The 26,478-nt window shown below is 41.0% G+C and overlaps 1 protein-coding gene across 4 annotated transcripts in view; it reads right to left on the reverse strand.

The window, feature by feature from the left end:
* Positions 1-15,812: 15,812 nt before the first annotated feature.
* The window catches only part of LOC136686046 (glutamate receptor ionotropic, kainate 5-like), a 105,349-nt gene continuing 94,683 nt past the window's right edge, over positions 15,813-26,478 (reverse strand). For 2 of the 4 annotated variants that reach the window (XM_066659526.1, XM_066659524.1), the window contains 3 exons: positions 23,103-23,231; positions 19,998-20,119; positions 15,813-17,965 (listed from right to left, as the gene is read on the reverse strand). In XM_066659526.1, coding sequence (XP_066515623.1) covers positions 17,321-17,965; positions 19,998-20,119; positions 23,103-23,231 — 896 coding nt within the window. In that variant the 3' untranslated portion in view covers positions 15,813-17,320. Of the gene's footprint in view, positions 17,966-19,952; positions 20,120-23,102; positions 23,232-26,478 lie in introns of all 4 variants that reach the window. The other 2 variants (XM_066659525.1, XM_066659523.1) reach the window with 1 other exon arrangement.

A 26,478-nucleotide genomic window follows, 5' to 3' on the forward strand; every position in this document is an offset into this window, starting at 1 on the left:
CCGCGGTCGCCATAATCAGGAGAGAAGGAGTTATTAATTGAGAGAAGTTATTAATATGAAAACAATAAAATGGTAGTGGTATTAAAAGACTAAGTAAAAAGCTCAGGAACAGTACTAAACAGCAGCAAGCAAACAAACAAACTGAGCATGCGAACTGTCAGCCGGAAATGACGCCAGCACTAGAGGATCAAAGGAGGTGACTGTCCGACTCCGTCGTCAACTTTTCAAATAAAAAAATAATAAATATGTTTTATTATAAGCGTCTATCATATACTACACACAGTGGCCATAAGACAATTATTTCATTTTTTTAACCTGAAGTGTACGCAAGTCAATTTTACCAGCGGTCTAATTGATAGTATGACCCCAGCACAGCCTTCAGAGGTGTTTCAAGCAGCAGGGCTGTGTTAAAAGCAATAAACTGCTTTTTTACAAGCTGCTAAAAGTAACAATAGCATATGCATAGATACGATTTTGTTTTGTTCCTCACTTGAAGAGAGCTGTCAGAAAGGTTCTCAAGGCAGTGTTACTAATAAACTCTACGTTCAGATTTGCATGCTCATAATATATTGTAGCTTTTTAATGATTCAGAAAGTTTGCCAGATTCATTAATCATGGTAGTCTAAGTAAAAAAAAAAAAAAAAAACTCCTACACAACAAAAGTCACACTTTTTGGCCTTCCCAAATTAACTACTGGCAGAAGTTTACATGAGAATATTATCTAATGAACACAGCTACAAAGCGTCCCAGCACACCCCAGGGAACCTCATTAACGAAAGATTAGAGGACGGATGGCGTGTTAACCAGCCTGTAAGGCATCACTAAATAATTACAACACCTAGAAGTCAAGCTAACCTATGTCTTCCAAATCCCAAGATCCAAAATCTATGATCATAGGGGAAATATCAATTTAATTTTGTGGCTCCCATATACTACTTTTTGATTCTGGAAGAAGCCACATGCTCCCCTGGAATTTTCTTGGTAAAATGTGTAACCTAATGGCTGTCCTAATCAAAAATTGTATAAATGCTGCAGTCTAGTCCTGTTTAACACATCACATATAATATTTACAAAGGAATATTTGCTGTAAAAATTTTAGCCTCTAATGTGACAGAGATATCTCTGGTTAGTTTTTGATAAATGATGATAACATTGCTCATTTACACAGCCTTTTTTAAATAAATTTATAATAGGGTGGTTATTAGATAGGAGTGATTTTATGGAAAGGGAATATAAAACTATTATTTTATTAAAGTGGAGGTAGAGTGGCTGCCATGGGGTTGTGGGTGCAATCTCTACCTCGTGTCATTATCTGAGTTTGATGTCTACATGGGTTTCTTCCACTTGCTCTGATTCAAAAGTAAATAGATACGCTGATTTAAATCTTGGACCGGGTCAGTGGCTTGGCAAGATTTGTATGTATTTGCAACAACATTAATTGAAATAAACCTATTATCTGTGATCTGGTTTATCTCTGAAATGCTGTGGTGAAGTGAGTGATGAAAACTACAGGGTGGGCCATTTATATGGATACACCTTAATAAAATGGGAATGGTTGGTGATATTAACTTCCTGTTCGTGGCACATTAGTATATGGGAGGGGGTAAACTTTTCAGGACCATGTGGCCATTTTGGATCCAACTTTTGTTTTTTTTTAATGGGAAGAGGGCCATATGTGACACATCAAACTCATTGAGAATTTCACAAGAAAAACAATGGTGTGCTAGGTTTTAACTATTCTTTCATGAGTTATTTACAAGTTTCTGACCACTTATAAAATGTGTTTAAAGTGCTGCCCATTGTGTTGGATTGTCAGTTTAACCCTCTTCTCTCACTCTTCACACACTGATAACAACACCGCAGGAGAAATGCTAGGTCAGTCTGTATCAGTTGTTTCAGGAGCATTGACAATCCAACACAATGGGCAGCACATTTTATAAGTGGTCAGAAACGTGTAAATAACTCGTGAAAGAATAAAGTTACGATAAAAGCAACACCCTTGTTTTTCTTGTGAAATTCCCAATGAGTTTGATGTGTCACATGACCCTCTTCCCATTGAAAAAACAAAAGTTGGATCCAAAATGTCTGACTTCAAAATGGCCGCCATGGTCACCACCCATCTTGAAAAGTCCCCCACTCCCATATACTAATGTGCCACAAACAGGAAGTTAATATCACCAACCATTCCCATTTTATTAAGGTGTATCCATATAAATGGCCCACCCTGTAGAACAACCAAAAGTGAAGGGAACTTTTTCCTATCTTTTTTTGTAGTATGAACAATATTAGGTGCAAAGCACTTCATGAGATTGCCATGTAACACTCACTCATTCATGTTCATTAAAATTCTCTACGTATTGTCCTTTGAAACACTGAGGTTAGACCTTTTACATGAAGCAACTCACTCTCTCATTCACTCAATCTCACTCCGGCAGTCGTAACCCTGAGTATACTTTATGTGAGTAAAACTATATGTTTTGTTCATTTATTATTGAACAATTTTCTTGACAATGAGATGTGATTTTGGCTAAGTCCACTGTGTCCACTCACAATGAAAACCCACCACCTCCTCTTCACTCAGTGCACAATCAGGATTTATCTGGCAAACTTACTTACAGGCTACGTATTTGTTTTAAATACTGCTTTATTAATAATTTCCCGGTAAATTGTGTTGTATTTGTATTCTAGTAAATGGATTAAAGCTGCATATTTATTTGTAAATATCTGCTTAATTTAGCATACTGCACCTTTTTTGTTTTACTATGCTGTCTGCAGTAGGGCATAGTGTACATAAAAAGTTACTTTATTTTAATACTTGCTTGGTGTTCATTATTTAAAAATCCTAGTAAACAATACAATTAAATTGATGTCTAGTAGCAAGTAGCGTAGCCCAAACTTCCTTACTATTAAGCTATATAACTTCAGAAGAAAATGTTTTGTGAAGACTGTGGGCAAACCATTTGGAAATGTCTATGTTGCGGGCAAACTCTGCGGATTTTTGGTGGAAGCTGGATTAGACACTGGTCCTGAATAAGCTTTATATTGCCAAAAGTATTCGCTCATCTGCCTTCACACACATATGATCTTAAGTGATATCCCATTCTTAATCCATAGGGTTTAATATGATGTTGACCCACCCTTTGCTTTTATAACAGCCTTAACGTTTCTGGGAAAGCTTTCCACAAGGTTTAGGAGAGTGTTTATGGGAATTTACCATTCTTCCAGAAGTGAATTTGTGAGGTCAGACACTGATGTAGGGCGAGAAGGCTGGGCTCGCAGTCTCATCCCAAAGGTGTTATATAAACCTTGCTTTGTGCACTGGTGCACAGTCATGTTGGAACATGAAATTGTCCAAAATGTCTTGGTATGCTAAAGCATTAAGAGTTCCTTAAGGGGGAATTAAGGGGGCCAAGGCCAACTCCTAAAAAACAAATCCACACGATAAACCCACTCCACCAAACTTTACACAATGCAGTCAGACAGCTACCTCCAAACCCAGACTTCTCCACTGGGTTATCACACAGAGAAACGTGATTCGTCACTCCAGAAAACATGTTTGTTTTTCTCCTCAAACATTCCATTCCAGAAATTCAGTTCCCCACAAGTGCATATTTCTAGTTGCTCTAAAACCAGTGATTATTACTTCACAATTTCATATTGCAGACTTATTTCTACAAGGTGACGAGGTGTATAATTCTGTATCCTGAAAAAAGGGGAAATGTCTTCCAAATTACATCATGGTGACCTCACATACCCTCAGATACGGGAGCAGTGTCAGAAATGCATTCTTTCATTGTTCCCTGTTTCTTTTTACCCCATATTCTCTTGATTATGCTTTGCTCCAGGGGATCATCATGTCTCATGCCTCCAAGACATTGTTTATGAAAACAAACCAGACTTGATGAGACAGGAAAGCATTTGTCCTAACCTGACTCCAGTGAGTAAGCACTATAGTAAGTAATGTTTCTACCACTAGAGGATGGTATTGCACACACGTTGCACAGAGAAAATCACTTTAATGCATTGCAAGGCCAAAATGTGTAGACACCTGTGCCAGTATTTTTTCTGAAATCACGGGTCTCTAAAGGGATTTTGGAACATCTCAGTGCTGACTTGATGGCGTTCAGCAAGGAGAGCATTATTGTGGCCAGGTACTGATGTTGTAGGTTTATTTCTAGTTTTAGAGCACTTCATGCTTCCTGCTGCTGACCAACGTTATGGAGATGCAGATTTCATTTTCCAACAGGACTTGGTGCCTGCACACGGTGCCAAAGCTACCAGTACCTGGTTTAAGGACCATGGTATCCCTGTTTTAACTGGCCATCAAACTCCCCTGACCTTAACCCCATAAAAAATCGATGGCGTATTATGAAGAGGAAGATGAAATACACCAGGCCCAACAACGCAGAAGAGCTGAAGGCCACCATCAGCACAACCTGGGCTCTCATATAACACTAAGTACTTTAACTAAGTACTGAGTGCTGTACATGCTTATACTTTTCAGTCGGCCAGTGTTTCTACTGAATTTGGGGTTTTCATTAGTTGTCAGTTATAATCATCAAATTAAAAGAAATAAACACTTGAAATAAATCAGTCCATGTATAATGAATGAGTGTAATATACAAGTTTCACCTTTTGAATGGAATTACTGAAATAAATCAACTTTTTCATGATATACTAATTTTATGACCAGCACCTGTATATTCCAAGCTTCTTCGCCTTTACACATGCTCAGTAAAACTCCAAATGTTGGGGACACGTCCAAAGCAGAGGAAATTCTTATGTCCCAAGCAGACTTGATATACTGCATCTTAATTCTGTAATATAGGACCATATTTCTTTGGATCCTGATGACGAACACCAGTCTTAAAGTCATGTATCAAAGTTACAGCCCGATTTAGGTCATATCCAGATCACTCCTTACTCCTTACTTCTTTCTTGTTCATTGATTTATTTTTTTTTTATTTTGCTATCAGTCAACATGCCCAAAAGACATTTTAAAACTTTCTATGCTTTTTACTGCATAGACTCTATTTAAAATGGACACTAGGTAGTATTTTACCTTAAAATTACAACCTCTACATTATTGTGATGCTTCACTGATCTGTAATATGGAGAAAGGACCCTGTCATTGCTACTTTCAGCTTAGTATGGCAGAAACTCCACTATATAACTTTTAGAGGAGGGTAGGAAACTACATCCATCCCTTGCCCTTGATTTTAGGATATTGTTGCAATAAATTACACTCTGCAACTCTAGGGTTAGTTCAGGAGCAAAAATACAGAATCATATCTAGTGTCCCTGCGATCCCAGCTATTGCAGTTTTTCATTAAACAACGTTTGATAGTTTTCTGAATTTTCAACATAACTCAAGCCTGTAAAACTACTCTCAAGGTTACATTTTACATTCCTTTAATTAGGGAACATAATTAATTGTACATTTTAAAATAGTGTTGATTTCTTTTATTTTACACAGTTCTATAATGATCTCACAAATACTCACTTCTCCTTCTGGAGAACAAAATGTAATCTACTTTTAGGGAACTAAACTGGATTTAAAGATACATCTACACTGTTTGTACCTTTAGTGACAATAACGTACCTCTACCTTATCTATTTTGAAGAGAGTGTAAGATGTTGTTAAATGAATTGATGAGGCATCCAAGGTTATTAGGTGTTGTTTGACGGTTGTCACTACCCGATCAGAATCGGTCTGCATGGAACATGCGCGCACACAGGCAGTGCAGGCAGATTTAGCAGCCATTAATAACCTGTGCTTTGGTTCTGGCTCTCTGAAACAAGAGTGAGGAATGTCACCATACTTCCTTCCTTGCATTTCATTTATAGGGAAGAGCATGCTGGACGAGAATGAACATGGGAGCTGCTGCAGTTCATAACAGTGTGCAGTCCCTCACTGTTTTATAGGATAGTAGGTGATCACACTGGACAGGGCCGCTTTCTTTAGGGCCCTGATTGTTGTCCCTAGAGCCTGGGTCACCAATCTTATCCACAAAGGGCCAGTGTGGCTGCAGGTTTTCATTTCAGTTAAGCAGCACATACCTGATTCTATTTGTTTAATAACCTGCAAAGCACTCCAAACACTGAAAAACACACTGTTGTTTGTATGTGGCTGAAGTTTAGCTTGTTTGAAAGTTTTTATTCACTGTGTGAATTACCACAGAAACTCGTTTGTAAGCAGTCTCCCGATTTTAAACAGGGTTCCTACCTAAATAATCTGAAATTGCAAAAGCAAGTCAATATTACACACATATGGAGCAGGAATAAGACTTAACGACAAGTCAAACTTTAGCCATGTATTAACAACAGTCATTTTTCTCTTCAAACATACTGTTCCACCTTAAAATACACTAAGCTTCTAAAGGTAAACAAACCAGGGAGAACTGCAGTTCCCCACAATAACACATGCTGCCTATAAAGGTTGTATGTTTTAGGAACTATGGAATTACAGTTGTGCTGAAAAGTTTACAAACCCCAGCCAAACTTTTATAGATTTTTGGGGATGTGTGAGCTACAAAGGCACAGGAAACTTGGAAAAGATGAATGCAGCACGTTATCAAAAAATACTGGAGGCAAATTTGCTCTCATCTGCCCGGAAGCTTCACATGGGACGTACTTGGACATTCCAAAATGATCCAAACGATCCAAAACACAAGGCCAAGTCGACCTGGCATTGGCTACAGCAGAACAAAGTGAACGTTCTGGAGTGGCCACCTCAGTCTCCTGACCTCAATATAATTGAGCCACTCTGGGGAGAGCTCAAACGCGCAGTTAATGCAAGACATCCCAGGAATTTACAGGAACTGGAGGCTTTTTGCGAAGAAGAAAGGGCAGCTTTACAATCTGACAAAATAAAGAGCCTCATCCACAACTACCACAAAAGACTTCAAGCTGTCATTGATGTTACAGGGGGTATGTGAACTTTTGATCAGGGTCATTTGGATGTTTTTGATTGTCATTAAAAAGAGAAAACACAGTCGTTTGACAATAAATGGCTTCACCGCTAAATATGAGTGGAAAATTTGTGTGTTATTATTAATATTCTCTGAAAAAAGGCCAAGAAAACTAATATTCTGCCAGGTTATGTAAACTTTTGAGCACAACTGTGTATGTTGTTGTTTGGATGTTGCAAAGCAGGATGTGGATACATTCTATCCCCAAAATTAACCCTATCATATCACTGCCACTAACCTAACTAAAGATGGTTGCTACCGTATTTTAAGCAGCTGTTTAGATATTGCTTAGTGGTTAATATAGTTTTTTTCTTCTAGTGGTTGCTAGGCATTGCTAGGGCATTTTTTAGCATATAAAGAAGAAACCAGTGACAACTCCGTCAAAATTAATAAATGAGAATGTAAATGAATGTTAATTTTATCTGTTAAAACATTAGATTGGTTTGTTAATTATTTTATGCTAAAATTTTAAAAAAGCAACGACTCCTACAGCTTTCAATGTACATAACAATACAGCATACTTTTAGTGTGTATGTGTTTTTAAAGAATTTGGATGTGGAATTACTTATTACAATTACTAAAAAAAATAATTGTACAAATATTTTTTTTAGTAATTGTAATAAGTAATTCCACATCCAAATTTTCCATTTCCATTTCACAAATCCTTTTAAAGGATTCAAAATACTTCACCAAATAACTTATAGCCGGTATAGGATTTTCCCCTCAACAACCAAATTACACCACCGCAGCTAAATGACGATAACAGCCAAATTACACCCTGACAGCCACATTACCCACAGTTGGAAAATTACCCCAAGCAGGCAAATTATGTATAGCTTAAATATTATATGAACTTAAATATTATTAGCTACCACAAGAGCGGATTTAAACCGGTACAGCCAAATTAATCTCATTAGCCACTTATCCCCAGACAAATTATCTTTAACAGCCAAGTTACAACACAGCTGTTGCCTAATTTTTCAAACACAGCCAAACTACAACAAATCAGCTTCAGTGACCGCAACAGTCAAATTACTCTCCGCAGCTAATTTTACCCCTAGTACAATCAAATTACCCCACCAAAGCCAAATTACCCTTAGCACGTAATTTACCCTCAGTGGCAAATTACACCAGCACAGTCAAATTACCCCCCAACAGTCAAATTAGCCTCAGCAGCCAAATTAGCGCCAACTGCCAAATTATGAACAGCTGCTTAAATTTTCAAACCAAATTAGCTGGCTTTAAAAAGCCATCATAAATATTACTCACTGACAAGCATGATCAGTAATTATTAAAATAATAATAATAATAATTTAAAGACAATAAAAGATTTTAGACAATCTTAATTTACATTTAAATGAACACCTTCAAGCTATAAACTGATAATTATTAAAATACTTTTAATGCTTTTTTTTGGAGTAACGTATTTAAGCACAAACACTAAGTGTGTGTTCATATTTGTACGACCTTATAAACCTACAGTAAGAAACATCCCTTCCTTTTACAGCCCATTTTAAGTTTTGCTTAAAGTATTAAACCGGTAATAATTTTGTAAATGTTTTAATTTTATGTAAAATAATAGCATTAAAAATTATTTGTATCACATCTGCTTTGAGACTTTGATCCTGTTACGCAAATAATAATTACCTTATAAGGATAGTACATCTCCCTAAATTGGTGAATATCGGAAACTTAAAGGCTTTTAAAAGAAAATGTTACCAAATGTTTATATAATTGCTACTTTATAATTATTACATATCAGCCATAACACTGTCATCCTCCTGCTTCTTCAAGACTAGAGACAGATTAGAGCCTGTCTGTTGATATTCATATATTGCTAGCTCCCTCACAGGACCACCACAGAGCAGGTAAGAACTGGGTCGAGGATCATTCTCATTGTTGCAGTAACACTGACGGGGTGGTGGTGTGATAATGTGAGTGGATCAGACACAACAGTGCTGTGTGATGGGAATCATGGGATAGGACAGTGTGCTGTTTCTCAATACAAAGTACATCAACTACAAACTGGCGAGTTCAACTTGCGAGTACAAACTCCAGAGGACGTTGTGGTCATTTTGTAATCCGCTTGTTAAGTCGTGACGTAGCGACCTTGTGAAACATCACGTCCGGGTCCAAATGTTGCTCTGTATAGACAAGTTAGTGATTTTGCTGCTAGATTTAGTGATTTTTCAGACATTCTAGCGAATTATTAGTTTAAAAAAAAACGACCGGCACTAAATCTAGCTCCTTTATTTACAAACTCGTTAGAACACCGGGACTGACCCTGAGTGGGAGACGTCTCTCTCCGCGGCTGCTGTACTTCCAGAGACAGAGCAACGCGGCCCCTCGGCTCCCAGAGACGGAGCTGCAGTAGCTCTCTCTCCCAGAGGCAGAGCACCGTCAGTCCACACGGCAGATCACACAGATCAGTATGAGCTGCGAGCTCATGTCACAAGTGAGGTCACACTTAACAAGCGGATTGGAACGACAGCGTACTTGATGAGTCACCATCGCTATGAGGTTGGTCGAAATGCATTCTGGGATATCTGACTCTTTCAAGTCTACAGAAGTCACATCCCAGTGCATCCTCAATAAGAACACATCTGGGTATTTGCACTGTACCTGGCTAGATGTGGACTTTTAAACGGAACAGTAGTTGGACTGCGACTGATGGCTTTTCACAAGAACTTAAGAACACACAAGAAACAGCTCTGGGGTTACAATTTCTCCCAATGAAGTATGTCATCCAGGGACTTTTCGCATACTGCTCACATCACTAGTCCATGGGTCACCAATCTCTACATAGTGGGGAGATAGGAGCTGAACAAAAGAGAAGAGATGAGACAACAAGATTTGAAGGACACTCTCTCCAGGCTCCATAAGGGTTCGTGAGACACTGTTCTTGTTGTAATAAAAATTTGTATTTACAACTCAAGATGTGTCTGCGGAAAGTCTACATTCACCATTATCCACACCACACCACTCCAGAAGAAATACACGACATCCACAAAGGGTCAGTGTGGCTGCAAGTTTTCATTCCAATTAAGCACCTGATTCTACTCGTCTAATAAATCAGTCTCCGTCTCTGAACAGTTAGAGAGGGTGTGCTCCTGTTTGGTTGGAATGAAAACCTGCAGCCACATTGGCCCTTTGTGGATAAGACTGGTGACCCCTACCCTAGTCATGCTACTCGCATACTACTTTTACGTACTGTTCAGTATGGAAGTACACGAGTTCGGACGCAGCTTCACTGTCCACTGTCAGACACACCTACCTCTGTAGTCCACCTTATTAGGGAGCCCTGGAGGGGACATGGGTTAAAAAAATAATAATTTCGAGTCAACGATTCACAATTCATGCGCACGATTTAGCTAATTCAAGTGAACAAATTAGTTATTCGTGCGCATGAATAAAGAATTGATTCTCTGGGGGCTCCATAGCGGCCAGCTGCCTTTTGCCAAAACTCTTATAATGCCGTGATACTAATGACTGCAGTCAATGTACATGAAGTAAAATGACATTATTTAGTCCGCAAAGACAAAAGATATCAGTTCAGTGTTGATCACACTGTACATATAGATTATGAAGCGAGTGTAAGGAAGAGTTGAAGTAAATGGCGTGCATCATCTTTTCGGCTGAGCACTAGAAGCTCATAGCTGTCATTTAAACACATTCATTCATCATCTGAAACCGCTTATCCAATTCAGGGTCGCGACTCCAAAATAGAATAATTATTTGCACTGGATCGAATTCCAGAGCCCTACATTTCACACAATTGTCCTGTTTATAACTTAGGAGACATAGATATTTTACATAATTCCTGTGAAGGGTGGTTAGGCTTCTATATGTGTGTCGGTCTCCACAGGGATATTAAGCATTTTAAACTCACGCTAATATAAATAAATAAAGAAAAATATGTAGGCTTAGTTAAAAACAAACTGAAACAACCTTCAAATAAACCAATTAAGAAATAAATTATTAATAACCCCCCCCCCCCCCCCCAGGGCTCCGTACCTTGTAAAGTCTTAGCTGCTGCAGTTTGTGTGGATCTTCCTCTAGCCTTTCATCCGTAGACACAGGACGTCATCCACAGGATGCTGTTGGCTAGATATGTAAGAATTATAAGGATCTCATTCACAGAAATGTAATATGTAAGAATTTCATTGACATAAACATGACTGGCTCTCTGGGCTTCAACTAACACAGTCTCCCCATCTGTCTCTCTCTCTCTCTCTCACTCATATACACACAACAAGGGAAATTAACAGTCACTACATGATAAAACCCATATATCACTCATAATATACAATGGACCCTGTTATTACAACCATAACGTGTAACTTTGGAGGTACTCTAGCCACCATAACCACACAGAAACCGTCAGGAAAAACACTTATTGCCAAAATCGATTGTTGTCGCCGCCATTTTGTCAGTCAACTGGGGGTGAACGGCTACTGACGTGCAGACTGACCAATTAAATATTTACAGAGAAGGTTATCGACCAATAACGGTAGCTCTACAGTCAGACCGTCCAATCAGGAGGGCGGGGCTAGTTTGTGAACGAAACTTCTCGAAGTTCTATGTAAACTCTAGAAAAACAAAATCCCGGACGTTTCTGAAATTCCGTCCAGACATTTTCTTAAGTCTAAAAAAGAGGACATGTCCGGGTAAAAGAGGACGTCTGGTCACCCTAGATTTTGGTAGGGTGACCATATTTGAGTTTTAAAAAAGAGGACACAGGGCAGGTTGGCAGCACAAATGCTTCCATAACCATGTAACTATGCTGCTGAAATTTAATACAAACAGATACTCGTTAACAAGATAAAAACAAATGCCTTTTTGGACAGATTCCTTTCCATTCAACATTTGGCCCTAAGCAAAAATAACATTTTTGTCATTTCTTGAGAGTTTATTATCTTTGAACCCTGTTATTTTCTGTTCACACCAAACTTCAAAATAAAAGCCCTGTATTAAAGCGACTGGTTTACACCAGAAAACTCAGGATCATGACAGAAACTGACGAGTTTACTTTTTGACTGTGTTTTTTAAACGTTACTAAAAGCAAGCACCACATTTTATCAACCAGAAGTAGACTTTATCAATGCTGAGCATCGCTCGACTCCAGACTTTTATGTAAAAATACTTATATTTCATATTTTAAAAGGTCTGGTTGATAAAACGTGCTGTATTTGATAGCTTTACTTCAGTCTCTCCCCTGTCCCGGCTTTAATGAATTGGTCTGTTCTCTTAATGTTAAACGGGTGTTAAACTGCGCAGATGTATCTAACTTGATTACCTCAGAAGCTCAGGTGTGTCCGTGTATTTGTGTCGTTATAGGGACAGATTTTTTTAAATATAGACCAGAAAGTGAAAGGCTCGTGTGACACAGAAACGCTTCCAAATACGAAGAAGAGACTATGATCAATTACCTTAACTTTCAACACATTTCTGTTCGAGGCTCCGGTAGAACACTGATGAGGACCGGAACTGAACGTGACGTAAGGGCAAGACGGTGCGCGCGGCGACGTGTATCCCATTTCCGCTGTGAGCTCCGACCCCTTGAACACTTGATCCCGGCGCGCCCCTGTTGCTCACCTAAAAAACGTCATCATACGTCATCGAAGTGCACACTTTTAAGAAAGACATTAGGGTATTTTGGGACAGGGAGGGACGGCAAAATCCCGGACAATTTTGGAATCCCGGCCGGACGCATTTTTTAGGTCCCGAAAACATATCCGGCGAAAAGAGGACGTCTGGTCCACTCCAAAATTATGGTCCGGTCATGCGGAGCAATACTGTTATAAAAATAATTAAATAACAAATATAAAAGTCAAAAATAAGTGAACAGTCTCTAGTATCATTGCTGAGATTGTCTTGGTGTGGAATCCTCTCACTTTGCTCATACTTCTCCAGTTTTAGTGCTTTCCCAAGTATAAAAATAATGTATGTTCTTCACATTGTGACTATACCTCCATAACAGTGCTCTGGTGACATTGTGAGGTGAAAATCAATCATCACTGACAAGGACCAGTTCTCCCTATTACAGCTCCGTGGAACATCACAGTCATTTAGAAGCTGTAAATTTAAGGTAGAAATACTACATAGTGTTCCTTTAAAGGGCAGAGCAACAGGTGGACTACCCTCTGTAACTGTAAAACTACAAAGTGCTCCTCTATGGTCAGTGGAACTAAAGGAACGGATGTGATAGTGTAGAAGCAAGGAGGTGTTAATGTTGTGACTGAGCAGTTCTGAAAGCATGGAACTCACAGCAGGTAAAGAAACATTTGCTGCTTGTGAATAATGACAGTTTATGTCTTCTAAACAATAGTGGTGTAAGTAGAAAAAACAAAAATTCTTTGTATACAAGGTACTGTAACTCCTAAACAGGATCGACTGGTACCACCTTAGAGAGAATTTCATGCTTACCCTGCACGAGTCAGTGAATCAAAAGAAATAAAATACAGGATCTGAAGTGCACGGGCCGTCGATGGGTTGCAGCGGATGTAACAGCGTTGAGTTGCTATCTTGAGTATTCATTACACAAACACAGAACCCAAATAAAACTCTACACTTGTTTGTTTCTTTCAAAACTTGGAAACCCATGTAGACATTAATGCGAAATATGGATCCCTGACATGTGTCTGTGTCATGTTTGTAAACAGAGCTCAGGCCACATCCAAAACAGTGCCATACATACATACATAGCACATTCACAGTTAATAAAACTAAAAATACTGCACTAACACTGCACAAATTCAACAGGCAAACAGGAACCTTATAGCTCATTAAAAATAATGTTTGACATAAAACACTATGTAAATGCAGAGTCTGTTTTTTTATGATCTACTGTGCCTTACAGATGGTGTCATGAAACATTTGGGATTTGGCCTCGGCTTCGCTGTGTGGTGGAAATATCACTCACAGATCACAGCACATCTAATTTTCAGACAACAAAATAATTTTTTGCCAAACTAGAGAAATAATTTAAGCACACAGTCGTGATACAGGCCAGGCTCTGGACCCACCGTGACCCTGAACTGGATAAGCGGTTACAGATAATGAATGAATAAGCACACAGTCGTGATAAACATTCTCTAAGAATCTGTTTCTCTCTCAGACCACAAAAATTAGATTTTTTTATGCTGTAAACGAAGGAAAAAGACAAAATAATATGTGGCTTGTGCTTGTAGCCTCTTAATCGTCAAAACAAAGCAAAACAAAATATTATTTAAGTATCGATTCCCGCTCCGGGTGACTGTCTGTGAGGAGTGTGGTGTGTTCTCTCTGTGTCTGTGTGGGTTTCCTCCGGGTGACTGTCTGTGAGGAGTGTGGTGTGTTCTCCCTGTGTCTGCGTGGGTTTCCTCCGGGTGACTGTCTGTGAGGTGTGTGGTGTGTTCTCTCTGTGTCTGCGTGGGTTTCCTCCAGGTGACTGTCTGTGAGGAGTGTGGAGTGTTCTCCCTGTGTCTGCGTGGGTTTCCTCCGGGTGACTGTCTGTGAGGAGTGTGGTGTGTTCTCCCTGTGTCTGCGTGGGTTTCCTCCGGGTGACTGTCTGTGAGGAGTGTGGTGTGTTCTCCCTGTGTCTGCGTGGGTTTCCTCCGGGTGACTGTCTGTGAGGTGTGTGGTGTGTTCTCTCTGTGTCTGCGTGGGTTTCCTCCGGGTGACTGTCTGTGAGGAGTGTGGTGTGTTCTCTCTGTGTCTGTGTGGGTTTCCTCCAGGTGACTGTCTGTGAGGAGTGTGGAGTGTTCTCTCTGTGTCTGCGTGGGTTTCCTCCGGGTGACTGTCTGTGAGGAGTGTGGTGTGTTCTCTCTGTGTCTGTGTGGGTTTCCTCCGGGTGACTGTCTGTGAGGAGTGTGGTGTGTTCTCTCTGTGTCTGTGTGGGTTTCCTCCGGGTGACTGTCTGTGAGGAGTGTGGTGTGTTCTCCCTGTGTCTGTGTGGGTTTCCTCCGGGTGACTGTCTGTGAGGAGTGTGGTGTGTTCTCTCTGTGTCTGTGTGGGTTTCCTCCGGGTGACTGTCTGTGAGGAGTGTGGTGTGTTCTCCCTGTGTCTGTGTGGGTTTCCTCCGGGTGACTGTCTGTGAGGAGTGTGGTGTGTTCTCTCTGTGTCTGTGTGGGTTTCCTCCGGGTGACTCTGTGAGGAGTGTGGTGTGTTCTCCCTGTGTTTGCGTGGGTTTCCTCCGGGTGCTCCGGTTTTCTCCCATGCTCCAAAAACACACGTTGGTAGGTGGATTGGTGACTCAAAAGTGTGCGTAGGTGTGTGTGTAAGTGAATGTGTCTGTGTTTCCCTGTGAAGGACTGGCGCCCCCTCCAGGGTGTATTCCCGCCTTGCGCCCAATGATTCCAGGTAGGCTCTGGACCCACTGCGACCCTGAACTGGATAAGGGTTACAGATAATGAATGAATAAATAATAAAACAGTTTATTTTATTTTTTTAAATTAGGGATGTGGGATACTTTACCCCCTTATGCAAAGAGGCGGTGGACTACTGTGCTTCTGTATGTTGAGGGAGATGATCTGTATGAGCTGTATCCACCTTTCGCATCTGTTTCATTACTGCTGTTCTGAAACCAGACAACAGGTGTTTCCAAAATGGCACCCAAAATCACGTGACCCAAGGATACCTCAACATTAAAACCTGCCTGGATCTGATTACAACATTCCTAGGTTTGAAATGCTTTAAAGTTTAAGCCTAAAAATCATTTATGCTTCAACACAAAACTGGCATTTCAATTACACTTCAGTTCTATACGTTTGAATAAGTAACACACCAAGACACTAATGATGAACCAAGTTCTACTAGTATTTGGAATATATCCATTTTTTATTCCAAATGATTTATGTCTCTATATATTTAACTTTAGAGGGTGGTGGCCCTCCTACATAACCCCACATTTTATAGCAATGATAATAACAATATAATCTGAATAATTTCCGTTTTACTCATTTATGGTGGGAACAAAAATGATGAGGAACTTAAGACACAGGTGAAAACTAACAAACAAAAAAAATTTGGAATTTCATTGTTTTGAACATTCATTCAATGTCTAATGGCCCACTTGCATACCAAAGAATGCCCTGTCATTCACACACACACACACACACACACACACACACAAAACCCACAAACACGCTCAACTGAGCATGAAGCAAAAACATAGGGTCCAATGCACTTTCATAATTTGGCCTGACACTCAGAACTGTTTCATATTTTTGTTTTAAACATACCACAGATTTGTTTTGTCACAGCTTAAATTACACCTCCGAATTTTCACTGATTACAATCAATTTTCATGGTGACCCCAGCACTGTAGTAACACACAGCACTGTCGGTCACTCTTCCGTCACATAACAGCAGTGCAAAGGGGTTTAGTCGACACCTCTTTAGTGTTTTCTATCCCGAGTGTGTGACGTTGGGTGTTTGCACCTTGCATTAATTTGCACACAGCTACAAAGGGGAAGTTATTCTATACTCTTTACTCTTGGGAGATCCACTTTGACCTCTTTAGCTTTAAAGGTAGCTGCATTCTAACAGACTGGGTATAAATTAAGAGTTGGATAAGTTTATGAGGTGAAAGAAAACAAAAAAACAAAAAACAAAAAATACAAAAATTTTTTAAAAATCTCCAAAAAAAATAATAAAAAAAATACTACTGTCCACAGTAACACAGACTAAGAAATAACTGCCATAGCAGAAAATAATATAAACAAAGGTCAAAAAACACAAAAAACCTATGATATAAAAAGAAATGAAGCCAATTCACCCAAAAACAAACAAACAAAATAAATCCTGAAAACATCTATTATTATTATCTATATCAACCAACCCTTGGTCTTTTTGGAGTTCTTTTTACAAAAAGAAAGTTAAAACCCATATTTTAGTCCCCGAAAGTCTGTGTAGTTCCGTGTGGTCTTCTCAGGGATTTCAGGTAGTGCTCAAGTTGTCCAGCTCACAGTTATGGAAGAGAAAAGAAGGAATGCAAGCCCCAATGTTTGGAAGCCATATTCCACTCTGATGCCTGGAACACTAGTGTTAAACCTCCAGGGCTTTTGCTCTCTGACATGTTGCATAGTACATAGCCATGAAGACCAATATTACAATCTGGATGGGCCTTCGCTTCCCCACATTTGCATGATCAGAGTGGGACAGTGATGGAGGAACTGGCAGGTCCAGTTTATTTGTTCCTCTTCAGTTTTGAAAATGTGAAACATCCCTTAACTTAAGTTCCCTGATACTGTGCTGGTTTCTCTTCTTAAAATAATCTTACAGCTCTTTCCAAAATATATGCTTCAATCAGAGGTCTGGAGTCATTCTTCTTCGTAACGGACTGCTTCGGTTCAGTACGTTTTGCACAATCAGTCTTGCTTGCAGAGCATGTCTGTGGGGGCAGTTTTTGTGGGTGGGACGGGGCGAGGAGGGGGTGTGGGCTTGGGTTTTGGCTGGCGGGGGCTCGTGGAGCCCCCACCTTCGCTGTCGGTGTTTGTGTTGGAGGAGGAAGGGGGCGGAGGAGGAGGCAGGCGAGGGAGGGAGGAGGTAGCCGAGGCTAAGGGTGGGACGCGTGAGCAGGAAGATGAGGCGGAGCGCAGGCTCTGGATCCGCCGGCACTCCTGGCACACTCGTACATGGGCGCAGCCTCGGGGCGGGGCAGGGGGCAGAGCTGGATTCAGCACAGGGGGTAGAGGGGCAGGGGGTGGGGTGCTGGACACGCTGGCTCCAAGAGGGTCCTCGAGCAGGCGCTGTGGACCTGGGCCCATGTCTGAAGGTCCCCCGCCTGCTCCGTGTGGTCCTGCTAAGCTTGCTCCAGCACCGCTGTACAGCTTTCCATTGCTCAGACGCATCTCACGGACCAATCGGACCGGCCTTCCGGCGCTCAGGGGCACACGGCCAGGGGGACGCAGGATTCCGTGAGAGGAGAGAGGCCGCCGCCGCCTCAGACGGGAACTCTTCTTGCAGGAGATAGCGTTTCTGAACTCCGTCATCATCTCCTGACACACTGAAACCTGAGGAGGGAGAGGAGAGAAGTAAAACGCAATAGTTATTTTATGTGAAAAACAAAAACAAAACATGAAAGTAAAAATACTCTATAATCATTGATTCATTCATTGTCTATGACCTTTTGTCCAGTTCAGGGTCGCGGTGGTCCAGAGCCTACCCTGATTCACTGGGCGCACGGCAGGAGTACACTCTGCCTAGTGATTCCCGGTAGGTTCTTGACCCACTGTGACCCGGTTACAGACAATAAATGAATGAATGAATAATTGTCCAAAACTTTATGTACATTTTATAAACGTACAAATAAAACTTTTTAAATGTTTTCACCAAGAAAACTAGTTGTATTTTAAATATAATAGAATGGTACAGAATGACAGATCCACAATTAGCAGTTTAACTGGTAACGTGAGGCCATCAAGAAAGAAAAGAAAAGGAGCCGCTACCAAAGATTTCGTTTTTACATTCATGGAGTTTTCAGAAAAAAAAAAAACAATATTTCTCATGGTGAGATTGCAAAGACTCATTGTATCATGAAAAGATTAAGGGAGTCCCTGTAAATAAAGGACAGGCAGAATCCGCTGTTGAACGTACGTCACCATCGAGCCCTCAGGTGGTTGTTTGAAAATCCATGACGCTACAATGACAGGAGTATGTTAGAAAATCATAGTCACTCAACACAGTCCACTGCTACATCAAGAAATGCAACATGAAACTGTATTAAACAAAGAGGAAACCATGTATTCATTTGGTGTAGAAATGCCAGTGAGTTCTCTGGGCACTGAGGTCATTTAAAGACAGTGGAAATGTGTTCTGTGGTCTGACGAGTCCAAGTTTCAGCTTGTTTTTGGGAAAAATGGACGTCAGATTCTGTGTGAACACCCAGACTGTTTCCAAAAAAGACATGGAGGTTCATCACTGTGTGGCAAGAGTGATCTGTAGGCATCGATACAGAGGCAAATGCTGATATTTGGAGAGACATATGCTGCTGTCAATTTGATGTATTTTCCCAGGAACTCCATGTGTATTTCAGCAGGACAATGCCAAGCCTCATTCTGCATGAGTTACAACAGAGTGGCTTTGTAGATGTAGTCCACATCTGTGTCCTACGGCAGGAACATGAGAATCAAACACCTGTAGACACAGACAAGTGAGCAGCCTAAATCTGACCTAGTGTTCCTTTAGAACACCATAGAACATGAGCCATTCTCTTTCTCATGAGTCATTGCGTATTTATTTTAGATTGATTCATATTTGAATGTTAGTTTGCCTCTAATAACCACACTGTGGTCTAGACCTTTGTGTTCCATGTAACACTTGACACACAATTGTTTTGCTTTTGGAACACCATATATCACTATTTAACTTAAAATCACACCTTCAGAATCATTATCATGAGTCACTGACCTGTAATAGGAAGAATAGAGCCTCTATCATTGCTACTCTGGGCTCAGCACTGCAGAAACTGCACTATGTAACTTTTGGAGGAGGGTAGGGAACAACCCCCCCCCACCTTTGATTTCAGCACAGTGCTGTTATAATGAATAACACTAGTGGGAGCTTCAGGAGCCCAAATAATTACAAATCTTACTTAGTGACCCTTTTAATAAAGTTTCAATTGAATGAACAGATTATAGATTTAATTTTTATTGCATTTTTAAAAACAGTGACCCAGTATTTTGTAGATTTCTCCCTCAATTTACAAGTTATCCACTGATTTTTAATTTGCGTTCTGGAGAGCAGAGGTCTTGAAATCTAGACCAGGTTTTTCAAATGTGCAGCTGGTATGACACTATATCGGTCCAGTCAGATACAGTATAGCCCTAAAGGCTGGCCTGGAACCTGGATCCGAGGGTTGGAACTAAAGACCTGGGTATAGTGATTCCCATTTAGAAAAATCAAGCACTTTAACCAGGAGTATCCAGACTTGAGCATCAACCGTACTGTACCACACTTACAACACAAACACACAAAGAATCAGCTGGTGTGGCAACCTACTGGTGCATGTCTGTGATTTCGGCCAGGGCAGGGGGGGACGCGTACCTCATCAGTCTCGGCTGAGCGGCGGGTTGACCACACAAACTCCATGATGGCCACAAACACAGCAATGATCAGCCCACAGATCAGGACCACAAAGATCCCACCGATATTTTCCATACCCAGACCTAGAGCATAGAGAAAAGAGCTAACATTACTTCTATGCGACAATAAAAAGTATATTTTCCACATATATTACAACCTCTATATGCAATATATGATATTTTTCTAAACCTATAATAACATAGTGCTGTTGTGTAATGATATTGTTTGTTTTAGTTTGACGTTTTCCAAATGCAACAGTGTCAAGGCGTTAAATGATACACTAAATGTAGACAATAAGGAATTCAGCAATGTCAAGGTACATCCAGCTTATATCCACCAATCAAACATAACATTATGACCACCTCATTGTTTTTCCGCTCGTGGTCTATTCTCTTAACTGTTTGCACAGATTCACCCTGTTCTTCAATGGTCAGGGTCCCCACAAAGCAGGGTCCCCACAAAGCAGGTATGTTTTGGGTGGTGGATCATTCTCAGCGCTGCAGTGCCACTGACATTGTGGTGGTGTGTTAGTGTGTGTTGTGATGGCATGAGTGGATCAGACACAGCAGTGCTGCTGGAGTTGTTCAACTGTGTCGTTGCTGGACACCGACCAAAAAATATCCAGCCAACAGCATCCTGTGTGAGGCGTCCTGCGTCCACTGATGAAGGACTAGAGGATGAACAACACAAACTGTGCAGCAACACATCGGTTACTCTGTCTGATTTTACATCTGCAAGGTGGAACAACGCTTATCAATAAACCCTTACCCTTAGCTTATCAATAAATAATACTAGTGTAAATCTAGCCATACCCATAAGACATTACAATTTAATGATTTATACTCGAAGTTCCTACAACGTGAGTGTGTAAACAGGTTATATTCTTAGTATAACACACACACACCTGCAGCTTTTTTGAGCACATAAAACACAATACCTCACTTATCACCAGAAACACAAGCATTTTCTTGTCTAAATCCTCTGAGATTGTTCCTGTTGTTCCTACTAATATGTATTTCTGACCTGCCTCTCTCTCTCTCTCTCTCTCTCTCTCTCTCACACACACACACACACACACACACACACACAAACACACAAACACACACACCCCAGAGAGAGTACAGCTGCTATTTTCCCATCAATCCCTTAGGTATGTCATACAAACAGAAAAAAAACATCAAACATCAGCAGTCCAGAGAACAGATAAACACACAGATAGATTCACACATACACAGGCAATGGAGATGCAGACACACACACACCTTTTACATCATGTTTGACAGTAAAGCCCAACGCTTGTGATACTCGTGCTAATAGAGAATTCACTTAAATCACTGTATGTGGGTTTGCTTGTAACATGTTTGAATTTGCTTTTTAACATAAACCTCCTTTGCCTCAGGCTTGAGATATTTTCTGCCAAATAAATATTCCCCACGAGAAAAAAATGCTTTATAAATAGCCCTATTCCTGCCCTGAAGGATAAACAGGGATATCTAAGGTGAGTAAACAAAAGACATGGCCTACCTTGAAGCTATATTTTTCAAGAAGCTTATCACAAAACACTGCATTACAAAATCACCCCTTTTCCAAAGGATTACCAACTGGAAATCTCAATGTTTCATGCCTTGAACATAGTGGCTTTTTAAATGGCTCATGTTTCTCTAGTCATGCTTGGAGTGACCTATGTTCAAGGTACAGTTGCAGTATTAAGGTTCATAATATTGTGCTGTTGCCGTTACTGCAATGGTGTGATTTAATGTGATCAAAATGTGTGGTGTGTTCTCCCTGTGTCTGCGTGGGTTTCCTCCGGGTGACTGTCTGTGAGGAGTTTAGTGTGTTCTCTCTGTGTCTGCGTGGGTTTCCTCCGGGTGACTGTCTGTGAGGAGTGTGATGTGTTCTCCCTGTGTCTGCGTGGGTTTCCTCCGGGTGACTGTCTGTGAGGAGTGTGGTGTGTTCTCCCTGTGTCTGCGTGGGTTTCCTCCGGGTGACTGTCTGTGAGGAGTGTGGTGTGTTCTCCCTGTGTCTGCGTGGGTTTCCTCTGGGTGACTGTCTGTGAGGAGTGTTTTGTGTTCTCCCTGTGTCTGTGTGGGTTTTCTCCAGGTGACTGTCTGTGAGGAGTGTGGTGTGTTCTCCCCGTGTCTGTGTGGGTTTCCTCCGGGTGACTGTCTGTGAGGAGTGTGGTGTGTTCTCTCTGTTTCCGGGAAGACTCCGGACCCACCGCGACCCTGAAATGGATAAGTGGTTACAGGTAGTGAATGAATGAATGTTAATCTTGAATGGAGGATAACTCTGAGACAGAACAGCACACTGCACGTTTGTGTTATAACTGCTGCCTCAGAGGGGGCTGCAGAATGTTATACAATACATTTCAACTGCCTATGAAGCAGATTCTAAAGAAGTACATTGTGCACACCTGATTATGATTGTTGCCTCTGAAGAAGCTGCAGAATGGCATCCAACAATGCTCTGTTTCCTTAGAGGCAGCAGAGCATTATTGTATTTCATTATGTAGCTCCTTCAGAGGCAGCAGACAAGACAGTTGAGACAATTTTGCATAACCCACCAACCTATGAGCATTTGTGAGTTCGTGTACTGATGTAGGATGATTAGTTCTGGATCACAAACACATCTCTTATTCATCCCAAAGGTTTTTAATGATGCTCTGTCATCATAGAGAACGCAGCTAGCCACTAGTCCTGAATCCAATGCCTTTGGGGGCTTTATTACCCTCCAGCTAATGTGTGGTATTTTGGCACATATACTTCTACTGAGATAGTACAAGCTGTTTGTTTGTGTGCATGTGTCTGTACTCCACATGATGCCTGGCACAAGGCTGATTTTTAAAGTAGTTAGCTAAATTCAGTAATTATTAAAGGTGTCTACAATCAGTAATCATCTGATAAAAATTCACCATGAAGTCGACTGTTTCACAAAATGTACTTAACCTTGGCGAGTAGCTCTGGTGTACCCTACTTCGGTCAGACTGCCCTGGTAAAATGGGCCCTGTGTCATTTGTACTCATTATAAATCTATCCAACTAATGAAGGTGCAGGAAATACGATTTACCCTTGGCGCGGTGGTCCTCCTCTTTGGGACACTCCCCTCCCTCCCACCACCGGCGCTTCAGGATTTCCAGTCTGTTGTTCTCCTGTAGCTGCAGCACTCCAAGAGTTATCTCATCTCTGAACGGAGAGCCTGAGACACAGAGGGGAAATAGGAAGCGAGATTACATTCAGTAGACCTGCATGCTGATCAGACATGAAAAAAAAAAAACGACAGCGCTCTGTGCATCTTAATAGCTTATGATTATTTATTAAGAAAAAAAAATGGCACCACTATATTTTGTTAAGAAGTGTTCAGCGGAGCTCGAGAAACCCCAGTCAATGCCGTTGCCTGCACGCTAGCGCCCCCAGCTTGTGCTGCAATTCCACCAAAGGTATTTAAATTAATTGTATGATTTGAAGAGTAAGTGCGGAACTTTACTTCACTTTAATAAACACTGGGTGTACAGTCTGAAAAAACTAATGCTGGAATCACTCATTCTTGACAGACACCTTTTTAAAGGAACATTATGTAGTGATTTTCCTTAAAATTTCAGCTTCAAAATGATGCTATTGGTTGATTGACTTGTAATAGGGAGAACAGAGCCTTTGTTGTTGCCACTCTGGGCTCAGACCTAAAGAAGCTTCACTCCCACTCCCCACTGATTTCAGAACCATGCTGAAAAAATGAATTGCACTAGGGTGAGCCTCAGGAGCAAATGGTGTCTGCCTGGGGTTCCTCCGGGTGACTGTCTGTGAGGAGTGTGGTGTGTTCTCTCTGTGTCTGCGTGGGTTTCCTCCGGGTGACTGTCTGTGAGGAGTGTGGTGTGTTCTCTCTGTGTCTGTGTGGGTTTCCTCTGGGTGACTGTCTGTGAGGAGTGTGTTGTGTTCTCCCCGTGTCTGTGTTGGTTTCCTCCAGGTGACTGTCTGTGAGGAGTGTGGTGTGTTCTCTCTGTGTCTGCGTAGGTTTCCTCCGGGTGCTCCGGTTTCCTCCCACAGCCCAAAAAACACATGTTGGTAGGTGGATTGGCGACTCGAAAGTGTCTAGTTGTGAGTGTGTGAGTGAATGTGTGTGTTGCCCTGTGAAGGACTGGCGCCCCCTCCAGGGTGTGTTCCTGCCTTGCGCCCAATGATTCCAGGTAGGCTCTGGACCCACTGCGACCCTGAACTGGATAAGGGTTACAGATAATGAATAAATGAATAAATAAATAAACTACTGGCATTTTACAGACACAAATGTTTTGTTCTGAGAGTAAATCCATATTGTTTTGTTTTTTTGTGCTCCTTTAAATTATAATAGCACTCTGATCCTATAAAATGGTTCTTTTTTTGTAATTTCCGCTCGTTTCTCTTTTTTTCCTTTGTTCTCATTTTTGCCATTTTTATATATTGCTCTATTTTTCATTCATATGTTTCTCTGTTAAACACTGCCTTTGTATTCTCACATAAATATATTTACAGTGCTGCGATTGGAGATGCTCTGACGAGGACGACGGACAATTCTCAAGGCCCTGAACTTGACATGAAGTGGCACAAAATCAGAAACACTTATTTTGTCTCATGTTTTCAGAGACAGGCAGATCACATAAAAGTGACTTGTCTTATGTCAGTTTGTGCATCAGTCATTGGTCCACATCCCAAAATAAATTAGTTACTGCTCTGAAAAGGTGATTTAAAAAATAAATATATATTTTAAAAAGTCCCCTTTAAATAAGGTAAATTAAAAGAATTTAGTGTAAAATTACAGAAGTCTGCTTTAAAAGACTGCTTCAATTACTGGTGAGGCAAAAAGTTTCAGCATGTTTCAGCTCTGTTGCTACCTTTAAAGCAATGAAATTAATCTCAGAACTATGCCTAGTTCCAGAGAAAGTGATGAAATAGTACATGCTTTTGATCTCTTTACTATTTGCCAGAGCAACTCTAATTCCAGCCGAATTATCACAAGTCTCAGTCAGCCCACACTGCCCTTTTGCGCACTGCCCTAAAACATCCCTGTGCACTCTTAATCACATCATCCTATTACTGCTCTCAAAACGAGAGGCCAGGAAGTCAGGAGGAACTACCATCTTCAAAGGCTATGGCTCACATCACACCATGTTTTTCCCTTCAGGAGAGAAACATTCCATCACCACATACATACATACCTACACACACACACACACACACACATACACATACACTCCCTGCTTCCCCCTCCTTCCAGCTGACATCCCCAATTTGCCACCCAAACTTCTGGAGCCCAGTGATAATATATTCTCTCCCACCCGTTCATCAAGAGGATGGTCACCATGGACACCCCCAGCCACTTCCATGGTAACCCAGAGTCCAGATGGTATTGTCACCATGGTGCCTGCAGGTTAGAGATTCTAGAACACCTTGCCATTGAGTTTCTGGCAATAGAAAAGCGAATCGTTGCACAGTTTCAACCCCAAAAGTCATGCTATTTGTTCTTGAAATCAAAACCCGCTAATTACTAGAATTTCAGTTTAAAAAACAATGCTCTCAGTTCAGCTCTGTCTGGAAGTCCCTGGAGTTAAATAGTTGAAGTAATGGAGCACTGACTTGGCAGCTTTCCAATACTAACTGACTGGCAGCCAATTATTTTAGCAATCAGATCAGCACGTTATCAGAGGAAGGAGAAGAAGGATGAGAAAAGAGGAGAGCAATGTCTGAGAAGAGCAGTGTTTTTATAATACGAGTCCCAGTATGTTTTAAAGTTGCACGTTTTCCTATGTCAGAGGTATTAAACTAAAATTCATTAAAGTCCAAATGACCTACATCCAGGGTCCAGAACATCATAATGCCTAACCTGCTTTATGATAAGTGCCATATCCTTTATACTGAAGTAGTCTAGTGGTTATATCATCATCAATCCAATCAAATTAGTTATAATTCAATACATTGACAAATATTTTTGAGGTTTCACATGGAATGTAAAGAATAAAGCGTTATAAACAAATCAAATCTAATCTAATATATTTGTATAGCTGATGTTGCCACAGGGCGGCACGGTGGTGCAGCAGGTAGAGTGGCAGTCACACAGCTACAGGGACACTGGAGGTTTTGGGTTCGATTCCCGCTCCGGGTGACTGTCTGTGAGGAGTGTGGTGTGTTCTCTCTGTGTCTGCGTGGGTTTCCTCCCACAGTCCAAAAACACATGTTGGTAGGTGGATTGGCGACTCGAACGTGTCCGTAGGTGTGAGTGTGTTGCCCTGTGAAGGACTGGCGCCCCCTCCAGGGTGTATTCCTGCCTTGCGCCCAATGATTCCAGGTAGGCTCTGGACCCACCACGACCCTGAACTGGATAAGGGTTACAGACAATGAATGAATGAATGAATGAATGATGTTGTCACAAAGCAGCTTCACAGAATTCCGATAAGACAAAGTTTTGACATGAGATG

This window comes from Hoplias malabaricus, unplaced genomic scaffold (assembly GCF_029633855.1).
Source record: "Hoplias malabaricus isolate fHopMal1 unplaced genomic scaffold, fHopMal1.hap1 H_3, whole genome shotgun sequence".
Classification (NCBI taxonomy): Eukaryota; Metazoa; Chordata; class Actinopteri; order Characiformes; family Erythrinidae; genus Hoplias; species Hoplias malabaricus.